This window comes from Miniopterus natalensis, chromosome X (assembly GCF_054644295.1).
Source record: "Miniopterus natalensis isolate mMinNat1 chromosome X, mMinNat1.hap1, whole genome shotgun sequence".
NCBI classification, from domain to species: domain Eukaryota; kingdom Metazoa; phylum Chordata; class Mammalia; order Chiroptera; family Miniopteridae; genus Miniopterus; species Miniopterus natalensis.
In genome coordinates this window covers 80,367,601-80,379,609 of record NC_142103.1, presented here as the reverse complement: position 1 = coordinate 80,379,609, position 12,009 = coordinate 80,367,601, and the positions used below count along the sequence as shown (strand labels likewise).

The following is a 12,009-nucleotide window of genomic DNA, read 5'->3' as shown; positions in this document are numbered from 1 at the left end:
GAGTTTGGAAGTGTTCCTTCCTCTTGGATTTTTGAAATAATTTGAGGAGGATAGGTGTTAATTCTTCTTTGAATGTTTGGAAAAACTATCCTGTGAAGCCATCCGGTCCAGGACTTTTGTGTTTTGGGAGCCCTTGGGTTACTGCTTCAACTTCATCAGCAGTTGTTGGTCTGTTTAAGCTTTCTGACTCTTCCTGATAGAGTTTTGAAAGGTTGTATTTTTCTAGGAATTCATCCATTTCATCCAGGTGGTACAGGTTGGTGGCATATAGTTGTTCATAGTATTTTCTTAAAATCCTTTTTATTTCTGTTGGGTCAGTTGTTATTTCACCTCTTTCATCTCTGATTTTGTTTATTTGGGTCCTCTTTGTTTCTTGATGAGTCTGGCTAAAGGTACATCAATCTTATTTATCTTTTCAAAGAACCAGCTCTCGGTTTCATTGCTCTTTTGTATTGTTTTAAGTCTCTATGTCATTTATTTCTGATATAATCTTTATTATTTCTTTCCTTCTACTTACTCTAGGCTTTTCTTCTTGTTCTCTAAGTTTATGAGTTGTGGGGTTAAAGATTCTATTAGAAGTCTGTGTTTTGTTTTGTGAGGTAGACTTGTAGTGCTATAAACTTCCCTCTCAGGACTGCTTTCACTGTGTCCCATAGATTTGGAGTTGTTGTGTGTTCATTTTCATCTTTTTCCAGGAAGTTTTTGATTTCTTTCTTGATCTCTTTGGTAACGCATTCATTGTTTAAAAACATGCTTTTCAGTCTCTATGTGTTTAAATGTCTTTTAGTGTTTTTATTGTAGTTGATTTCTAGTTTCATGCCATCGTGATATGAGAAGATGCTTGATATGTTTTCAATCTTCTTGAACTTATAGAGACTTATTTTGTGTCCTAACATGTGGTCTATCTTTGAGAATGTCCCATGTGCACTTGAGAAGAATGTACATTCTGCAGCTTTGGGGTAGAATGTTCTGTAAATGTCGATTAAATCCATCTGATCTAGTGTGTCATTTAGGGTGGCTGTTTCCTTGTTGATTTTTTGTCTGGAAGACCTATCCAGTCAAGTCAGTGGGGTATTAAAGTCCCTGAATATGACTGTATTGCTATCGATCTCTCCCTTAAAGTCCTCTAGATTTTTTTAAAGATAAACTTAGGTGCTCCTATATTGGATGCATATATGTTTATCAGGGTTATATCCTCTTGTTGGATTGATCCCTTTAGTATTATGTAATGACCTTTCTTGTCTCTCATTATGGTCTTCATTTTGAAGTCTACTTTGTCTGATACGAGTATTGCTACCCCAGTATTTTTTTCATTTCCATTTGCATAGAAAAATTTTTTCCATCCCTTCACTCTCATCCTGTATGAGTCTTTTGTTCTGAGGTGGGTCTCTTGTAGATAGCATATAGTTGGGTCATGTTTTCTTATCCATTCAGCCACCCTATATCTCTTTATTGGGGCATTTAATCCATTTACATTTAAGGTTATTACTGAAAGATATTTATCTACTGACATTTTGTTTCTTTATAGCTGTTTCTCATTCTCTTTATTTCTACATCTAATTATAGCAGTCCCTTTAACATTTCCTGTAATGCTGGTTTTGTGGTGATAAAATCTTTTTAACCTTTTTTTGTCTCGGAAGCTCTTTATTTCACCATTCAGCTTGATTGATAATCTTGCTGGATAGAGTAGTCTTTGCTTCAGATCTTTCTTTTGCATTACCTTGAATACTTCATGCCATTCCCTTCTGGCCTGTAGAGTTTCTGATGAGAAGTCAGATGACAGCCTTATGGGAGTTCTTTTGTAGGTAACAGTTTGCTTTTCTCTAGCTTCCTTTAAGATTCTCTCTTTGTCTTGGATTTTTGACATTTTAATTATGATGTGTCTGGGTATGGGCCTCTTTGGATTCTTCTTGCTTGGGACTCTCTGTGCCTCCAGAACCTGTGTGCTTTTTTCCTGGACTGGGTTAGGGAAGTTTTCTGCCATTATTTCATCAAACAGGTTCTCTAACCCCTGCTTACTTTCAACCTCTTCTGGCACTCCTATAATACAAACATTGTTACATTTTATGCTGTCCCACACCTCCCTTAGACTGTCCTCCTGTTTTTTAATTGTTTTTTGTTTTTGGGTCTCTGATTGAGTGATTTTTTTCTACCCTGTCTTTTAAGTCACTGATCCGATCCTCAGCTTCTTCTAATCTGCTGTTTGTTCCTTCTAATGTACTCTTCATTTCTGACTGGTCATTTTTCAAAGTTTCCAAATCTTTTTTCATGCTGTTGAGCATCCTTACAATCAGTATTCTAAACTCTATATCTGAGAGGTTGCTTATCTCTGTTTCATTTGGCTCTTTTTCTGGAGACTTCTTTTATTCTTTCATTTGGGGCTTGTTTTTGGTCTCCCCATTTTGGCTAAATGTTAGGTAGGTCTGCTAGGATTCTTAGTCTTTTTGGTGGGTCTCTGGTATAGGCCAATGTCAGATGCAGTTTGTTACTGGCCCTGAGTACCCTGTTTGGGGCTATCAACAACCCCCAGGCTTGAAGTCTCCAGTGCAGGCCTGGATGCATTTGGACAGGACTGAGATATACAACAAAGTCTGCTTTTCTAAGGCCCGGGTCCCAAAACAGATCAGGCAAAAACTCAAAGCACCCTGAGGTCTGCCTCCAAAAGGTTTTAATCTTGCTGAATATACTGTAGTATATTTCCTAATGTGGGCAGTCAGTAGTAAAATTGGTCATTTAAATTTATGAATATTTGTGCCCTAACCTACTTGCTCAGTGGTTAGAGCATCGGCCACTGGACTGAAGGGTCCCAGGTTCGATTCCGGCCAAGGGCATGTGCTTTGGTTGTGGGCTTGATGCCAGCCCCAGTCGGGGTGCATGGGGGAGGCAACCAATCAATGTATCTCTCTCACATCGATGTTTCTCTCTCTCTCTCCCTTTCTTCCACTCTCTCTGAAAAGCAATGGAAAAAATATCCTCCAGTGAGGATTAAAAAAATAAAAATACTGGTAATTCTCTCTCTCACTCTCTTAAAAAAATTTACAAATACTTGTAATTATATTGTTAAATATAAGTGCAGTTGGCTATTTAAATATAAATCTCATTTTTGTCCTATAAAAGATACTCCTGCAGTTTCATATTTACTTTTTTAAAATTTCACATTAGATTTTTAAGGCTTTGCATTAGCACTAATATTTTTGTTAATTTAGCTCATCATCTCTTGTCACATTTAAAAAATTTGTCACTAATCCCAATTTCCTTAGGATAGTAAAAAGCACCTTTTGGGCCAAAGTTTAGAATTTAAGATAGAGGTGGGCAGACTATGATCTATTGCCAAATCTGGCCCACTGCCTGTATCCGTATGACCCACAAGATAGAGGTGTTTTTTATATTATTAAAGAGCTGAAAAAGATAAAAATAATACTTCATGCATGACATGTTAATGTTATTTGTAATTCAAATTTCAGTGTTCACAAATAAAGCTTCATTGAACACACACACACACACACACACACACACACACACACACACAATACAGTGGTCAAAGTAGGCCCAATTGAGAAGGTGACATCAAAAAGAGGTGAGGGAGTGGTCTAGGTAGAGAGAACAATCAATGCAGAGGCCCAAAGTGGGGTGAGTACCTGGAATTTTTGAGAACTAGCAAGGAGACCCATGTGTGGAGTAAATAGTAGATGAGATCAGAGAGGCGACAAGGCTTGGGTAGGTCATAAAGGGTCTCTGGCTTTTATTCTGAGAGGGAGAGGGAGCCACTGGAGGGTTTTGAGCTGGAGTGACATGATCTATCAACGTTAAAGGAACACTTTGCTTGTTGTGTTGAGATGAGATTGGAAGGAGTGAAGGTTTTTTTAAAAAAGCAGGGAGACCAGTTGGGAGGCTATTGCAGTAATTCAGGGGAGAGATGATAGTGGAGGAAATGAGATGGAAAAAATAAAAAGGGTGAAAAGGAGGTCAACTCTGGGTATATTTTGTTTTGGTTTCCCCCAAAGCTTTTACTAAGGAATAATTAGCACAAGTGGAAATATAGTATGTATTCATTATTATTATTTTAATCCTCACCTGAGGATATTTTTTCCACTGCTTTTCAGAGAGAGAGAGAGAGAGAGAGAGAGAGAGAAAGAGAGGGAGAGAGAGAAACACTGATGTGAGACACATGGGATTAGTTGCCGCCCGGCTGGGATCAAGCCTGCAACTGAGGTGGGTGCCCTTGGCCGGAATCGAATCCCGGACCCTTCAGTCCACAGGCTGATGCTCTAACCACTGAACCAAATGGGCTAGGGCAGTATGTACTCATTACTGTCCAGCTTCTTTCACTCAGCATAAAGATTCTGAACTTCATTCCTGTTGTTGCATGTATCAATAGTTCATTCCTTTTCACTGTTGAGTGGTATTCTGTTGTAAGGATTGTACTATAATTTGTTTATCTATTCATATAATTTTCAAACATTTACTCCCAATTTGTGGCTTGTCTTTTCATTCTCTCACAATGTCTTTCTAAAAACAGAAGTTCTTACTTGTCACTATATTTTGAAGGTAAGGAGAACAGGATTTTCTGACAGACTGGACATGGGGTGTGAGAGAGTTAAGGACTGTATGAAGGTTTTCAACTGGAACTGACTGGAAGTCTGACACCAACGGAGATGGGAAAGACTGAAGATGAAATGGACTTTGGGGAGGGTGAGATGAGAAAGAGATCATCAGACTTCAGTTTTGGATAGGTTATGTTTGAGACACATAAAGTTCAAGTGGAGATTCAAGTAGGTACTTGGACAAATAAGCTTGGAGTTCAGGAGAGAAGTCTGGGCTGGAAATAAAATTTTTTTTTGGGGGGTCACAAACATTTGGAAGGTATTAAGTATTGCTAGTACTTAACTATGTCCCAGGCACTGAATTTGGGACTTTCACAGGCATTATCCCATTTATTCTTTAAAACAATTATATAAGATAGCAGACAATGCTATCACATTAGTTATTTCAAAAGTCATGGCTCAAACCGGACATAACTGTCATCATCATAGCTAGCGTTTACTGAGGGCTTATTATGAGCCAAGCTGTTTTAGTGCTTTACGTGTTTCTATTACTTATTTCTCACAAATGAGGTACACATCATTACTAATCTATTACACAGTTGAGGAAAATGCGATGCATTATGCCAGATGAAGATTAACGAGGATGGAATGAAGTGAGGCTCTTACTTTCCTTGATCTGGGTAAGATATAATATTTGTAAATTAAGTTCAAGATGATATTATTATAATTTTGTAACTGACATTCTTGTTTGCATATGAGTGACTTCTAAAATCAAAGTTTTGGTATCATGTACTTACAAAATTTATTTTTGAGCTTAGACGTAGAATTTTACAGTTAGCCCCGCCAAAACTTCACCTTATCTGAAAATCCGTAAGAAATGAATACAAACACTTCAAAGTTTATTTTCTACATTAAGTACTAAAAGTAAAAGAGTTCCACTGGAGAGCAAAATTATATATTTTTGGAGTACATGTACACCAGTCAATGTCAAAATGACTACAAGTTTCATCTCTGCTAGGTTCTATTGCTAAACATCTTGGAAGCGATTTCATTATCTTCAGGGACTTAACCTTCTCCCCCTGCACTGAGCCCAAACAGGTTCACCAATACAGAACACACAAGGATGTAGTAAATAATTAACTAGACAAAAGGATAAAATTACGATTTTAGAACAAGCAATGGAATCTTTTAGTGGATTGCTGTTATTGATTATGGAGTATAAATTTTAATTGTGTTATGCCTGGTGATGTTTAATTAACATAAAGTGTTTCTCTGAGTTCTGTGAGCTGTTCTAGCAAATAATCAAATCCAAGGAGAGGGGGATCATGGAAATCTCCAATTTGTAGCTAAATAAGGTAAAAGGTGTGCTAACCTGAGAACCTCCTACTTGCAAATCGCATCTGAATGAGGGGCACTCTTGGTAGACTGAGCCCTTAACCTGTGGGGTCTGCATTAGCTCCAGGTAGTGCCAGAATTTAATTGAAATGTAGTACACTCTGCTGGTGTCAAGAGAATTGCTTGGTGTGGGGAAAACCCCCACACATCTGGTGTCAGAAGTGTTGTGAGTGAGGTAGTAGTGTAAGAATAAAGGAGAAACACAGGGAAGCAAGTTTTTCCTAAGCAGTTACATATTGTATAATTCTATTCCTCTCAAGAGCACATAAATTATAGTGATGGACAATGGATCAGTAGTTACCAGGGGCAGGGTTGGGAAGAGGGTATGATTATTAAGGAATAGTATGACGGGTTACAGAGCAGTTCTATATTCTGATTATGCTGGTGGTTGGATAATTTTATACATGTGATAAAATTTCAGAGAACTATACACACACACACAAGGGAATATATATAAAAACTGGTGAAATTCAAATAAGGCCTGCGCTTTAGTAAATAGTAGTGATCCAAAGTCGATTTCCTAGTTTTCATCATTGTGTTATGGTTTTATACTTGATGAAGAGCACATGGGGACTTTGTACTATTTTGGCCACTTCTATGTGAGTCTAAAATTATTTCAAAATAAAATGTTTAAAATACATCATGTCCATTCTACATGTTTAATCCTCCGATGGGCTTCCTAATCCTAAATACCTCGAATTACTCACTGAGCCTCATCAATTTTCCTTCCTTAAAGCCTCTCAGTCTGGGTATTTCTTTCCCATTCCCACTTTTACTCCCTGGTCCAGGCCCCTGACTAGACAGCCATAGCTTTTATAGGATCTCTTTGCCTCCACTGCTTGCATCTCAACAGGCAATCCACCTGCACGGCGTCCTAAGGAATTACATGAGCATGCTGCTTGTACTGTATCATCACTCAAAAGCTAGCAGCAGCTTTTTACTCTCACACCCTAATATGCAAAGCACTTAATTTGGCATTCTAGGCTATATATTCTTCCCTCAAACCAAAATTTCCAGTCTACTGCTACAATCCTTCAAATAGCTCAAATGTATACAGTAGTTCCCCCTTATCTGTGTTTCATTTATGCGTGGTCAACCGCGGTCCGAAAATATTAAGTGGAAAATTCCAGAAATCAACAATTCATATTGTGTGCCGCTCGTCGTAGTGTGATGAAATCTCATGCTGTCCCACGTGTTCTACTCTGGATGTGAATGATCCCGTTGTCCCGCTTAGCAGGCATCTTGGTTATCAGACTGACCGCTCTATTTTATTATTAGTTATTGTTAATCTCTTATTGTGCCTAATTTATAAATTACACTTTATCATAGGTATGTATGTATAGGAAAAAACCTAATATATCTAGGGTTCGGTACTATCCATGGACTCAGGCATCCACTGGGGATCTTGGAATGTATCCCTCCAGGATAAGGGGGAGCTGCCGTATTACACCAGTTTGCTTCCTGCGCCCACCCTTGCAGGCCCTGAACACTCTGTAGTGCTTCGTCTGTGCTCCTGTATACATCCCACCTGGAGCACGTGTCCCCTTCAGCCCCCCTGACATCTGGAGCTCCAGCCTACAGCGATCTCTCACGCTGCTCGTTAGTTTTCCTGAGCCGCACTTCAGTGCTCTTGTGTGGTGCTTCCCACGAGTGGCTCTCTGGGGTTATCTTTCTTTGTCTGTTATGTTAGTATCACCTGAAAATCCGTTTCAGAGCCCAACTATGCCTTTCTCTCTCTAACCAAAGCACATAGCAGAATGTGAACTCGGCTTTTAGTGAACAGCTTTTCTGCTCACGGTTCACGAAGATGAAATAGAGAAAGAGATAAGGACACAGTAAAACGATATGTTTGTTTATAAAATTATGCTTAAATTATGATTTCTGATATTTTCTAAGCAGATGAAATGAGATTTTAAAAAAGTCTATTAAGGTATCTCTTACCAAATAAGTCAGGCAGAAAAAGCTAAGAACCATTTGATCTGGGATATAAAACTGAAACTCATCGACACAAACAGCAGTGTGGTGGTTACCTGATGGAAGGTGGTGGGGGTGGGGTGGGGAGTGAAGGGGGCCTAATATATGGTGACAGAAGATGATTTGACTGTGGGTGGTGGGCACACAGTGCAATATACATATCTTATAACACAGAAACCCATACCTGAAACCTATATGATCCTATTAACCAATGTCACCCCAATAGATTTAATAAAAAAATTTAAAAAATGCTTTTTATTAAATGTTTTTATCACTTACCAGAAAACAAGTAAGCAGTAACAGAACCCCAGACATTATAAATGAGACAAAAGAATAAAAACAATATTTTCTAGATGAACTAATCCTACCTGAAACTAATAGTAATGTCATATGAATTCAGGGAAGTTTGTACAGAATGTGCCTTGCACTTGACTCACCATCCCTTGTGCACACTGGATGCTGAATACACATTTAATTGGCATGTTGACTGAGTTTTACAAAATTCAAATTGATTAGCCTGACAGACATACCCCTTTCATGTTTCAGCACAGTAATATACTTTAGGGTGTACACATTACGACTACAAAGGGTGTGAAAAGAGCTCAATCACCTAAGAGGAAAACGTAATTTTAGTTGGTCTTACTTCTGTTGCAGTGAATATTCACAGCAAGCACCACTAATTTAGACACGTAACAGTGTTAAACAGTATGATTTAACAATCATAAGACATTCACATATTACTTGGTCTGTTCACTCAAATTGGTTTTTTGATATGTAATGACTGAACAGGACATCTTTTTTTTTTTTTTTTTTTTTTAACCAAAGAAATAATTCTTGTTTGTGTGTTTTTGGGGCATTCTTTATTAGAAGGGTTTTCATCATCTTATTTCTCCGCTTTAGTTACTCAGGAGCTTTCCGTATTTAAACCATAGCTTAATTTTTAGTCATTACTAAATTAACACCACTATATCCACAGCAATGATTTAAAAGTAAACATAAACAAGTACTTAAACGTAATAAGCCTGTTCTCATCAACTAGATAACATTCTCACTGAATTCTTCTACCTTTAGAGGACACATACACAGTGAAGGTAAACTAGTTTATACATGGCACACAACTCTGAGGGCAAATAGCCTTGCGACATTTTCCATTTAACTGATTAACATTTTTGTTTTTCTGGTGCCAGAGATCTTTATTATGTATTAAGCTCACATTATTTAGAACGAGAACTATAATCATCGCAGGGATAAGGGTTTTGAAAAATAAATGTTATTACCCAAATATGTCATTGTTATTTGACATTCAAACTAGCTTCTAATGAACAAAAGACCCCATTATGGAGAAACTGAGAAAGGCAAAGGAGAAATAGGAGTGCCCCCTACACTCTTCATTTCTGGGAGAAAAAAAATACAGGCGTACCCTGGAGATATTGCGGGGTTTGGTTCCAGACCATCGCAATAAAGTGAGTCTCATGAATTTTTTGGTTTCCCAGAGCATATAAAAGTTATGTTTACACTGTACTGTTGTCTATGAAGCGTATAATAGCATTATGTAAAAAAAACCCAATGTGCATACCTTAATTTAAAAATACATTATTGCTAAAAATGGAATCATCACCTGAGCTTTTAGCAAGTAAGAAAGAATCTTTTTGCTGGAGAGTCTTACCTTCAATTTATCAAAAATGCATCGTCTATGAAGTGCAATAAAGCAAAGCGCCATAAAACAAGGTGTGCCTGTACTAAGCAATTATCTAAGAACTGTTTACCTTCTCTTTTCTGTGGGAAGCAGGAAGAACTAGAACTGGATATTTCAAGTCACGAATAACTAGAACTGAGTATCAGAGTATTGAACACAGATTTGAGAAGTAATATTCTTAAGGAGAATCAATATCCATTGGAATCTTGAAATTATTCTGTGATATTATTACTCATGTCATTGCCACTAAGATACATTAATCTATGTTTTAATATATTTTGTTTTGCATAATCTCTGGACAAGCAGCATGACATAATATAATGAACATCCATTTGTTCATACATTAAATCATTAACTAATATTTATTGAGCAACTACTACATGCTTAACCCTTTCTAGGGTGCTAGACAAAAGTGAACCAATAGCCAAAAATTCCCACCCTTATGCAGCTTATATTTTATGGGGATCAACCAACAGCAAACAAGTAAAATATAAGTATGCCTTATGGTAACGTGCCTTATGCTATGGGGAAAACTAAGGCAAGGAAGGGGAATAGGGAATACTGGTGGCAGGGGCATTCCTCTTCCCAAGTCTTAAATTTGGTGCTCAGGAAAGATCTTACTAAGAAGCTGATATCCAAACAAAGACCTGAAGACGGTGAGGAAATAAGCCCTGAAGATACCTGGGGAAAGAGTGCTCTAGGGAAAGGGCACGACTGACACAGAGGCGTGGAGGCCAGTATGAGGGGAAGTGGGTGAGAGAACAAACAGTAAGGGGCGAAATCAGAGGGGTATCAGGGAGTGACGCTATATATTAGATTAAGAAATACTACATCAGGGGAGAGGCCTGGACTGAAGGTATCAATTCAGGAGTCCCTGGGGTACAGACAACATGTAGAGCCATTAAAACTAGATGAGGTCTCCAAGGGCCTGAGTGTAGACAGAGAAAAAGAGGAGCAGGGATGGAGGCCTGTGCACTGCAATGTGAAGAGGTGGTGGTGGTGGGGGAGATGAGGAAGAGTCAGCGCGATGTGAGAAGGAGCAGCCACAGAGGCAGAAGGGAATTCAAGAGAGTGAAGTGTCGTGAAGCCAAGAGAAGCCAGTGTTTGAGGAGGATGGATGTCTACTGTGGGAGAAGGCCTGAGATTTGACCATTGAACTTGAGCAGTGTGAAGGTCATTCGTGGCTTGACAAGAACTGTTTTAGTGGAGCTGGTAGGACTGTAACCCACTAGAGTGCGTTCAAGAAGGGATGGGAGAAACTGGAGAAAGTGAGTACAGACAACTCTTTCTAGGACTATTGTTCTCAAGGGGAGTAGAGACTAAGGATAGAAGCTGGAGTGGGTTATAGGGTCAAGAGAAGATGTGTGTATAATAAAAATAAATCGTAGCATGTTAAGACCCAACAGAGATAGAAAACTGATCGTGCAGGAAGGGGAAACTGCTGGAGCAATGTCCTTAAATAAGTAAAAGGGACGGGGTCTTGTGTAAAAGGAAAGGGTTGTGGTAGGTTGAATTAAAACGCTGGTTCCACCACTGACAACTTCTGTGACTTGGGGCAAGATTCGTAACCTCTCTGAGCCTTAGTGTTCTCACCTGTAAAGGGAGAATTTCTTGAAATTATAGAATTGTGTAATGTCTTCATCAAATACTACTGTTTCATTGAAGTCCCAAGTTGTAATTTTCCTTAATATTTATTGGCAAGATGGAAGATAAAAAGAATTTTTAAAATCTGCCTTTTCCCTAAGACAATAAATCCATATTTAGTATCTATTGAAATAAAAATAATGCTATAAAGCACAGTCACAGGCAAAATAAAGATAATTAATTTATCCTAGCAGTACTATTTCAGTTACTCATGTTGCATGTCTTTGGAACATGTGTTGGGAGAGAAACAGGCCTTCTTACTGGATAGATTCTGTCTCAGTCCGCTTCTGTACCCTCTGTCTGTTGCCTGAATGTCACTTGAGTGGTACACCCTCGATTTAGATGTTTTTACAGAGGATGCACAGAAACAGCAAACCAGATGAACAAAACTGTAATAAATAGTGCTCAAAAAATGATAAGGTGGAAAGGGCCACCTTAGAGAGCAGGACACTGCTGTCACTGGAAGTGTTCAAACACAGTGTAGGCCACCTATGAGCACATGTACCTTAAGCCAGGGGTGATTCAGTGCTTCATAAACAGTGATCCTTTCGGCTGGATCCAGCATCAGCATGCGACGCACTAGGTCTTTGGCACTTTCAGAGATATGGCTCCACTGCCTTGGATTCATCTGAAGAGCAGGAAAGGAACATGACAGTTATTTCCAGTGAGACGTTAACATCCACTATTATTTAATATTCCTCTACTGTTTCCATGTCAATGAAATTCTCAGAGCAAAGAACAGAAATCTAATTCTAA

The 12,009-nt window shown here is 38.5% G+C and overlaps 1 protein-coding gene across 5 annotated transcripts in view; it reads right to left on the bottom strand.

Annotated features, from left to right (window-relative positions):
- Positions 1–12,009, bottom strand: part of CASK (calcium/calmodulin dependent serine protein kinase) — a 372,464-nt gene that overhangs the window by 121,992 nt on the left and 238,463 nt on the right. For all 5 annotated transcript variants that reach the window (XM_087829368.1, XM_087829364.1, XM_087829366.1 and 2 more), the window contains exon 8: positions 11,759–11,881. In XM_087829368.1, the coding sequence (XP_087685494.1) occupies positions 11,759–11,881 (123 nt within the window). The remainder of the gene's footprint in view (positions 1–11,758; positions 11,882–12,009) is intronic.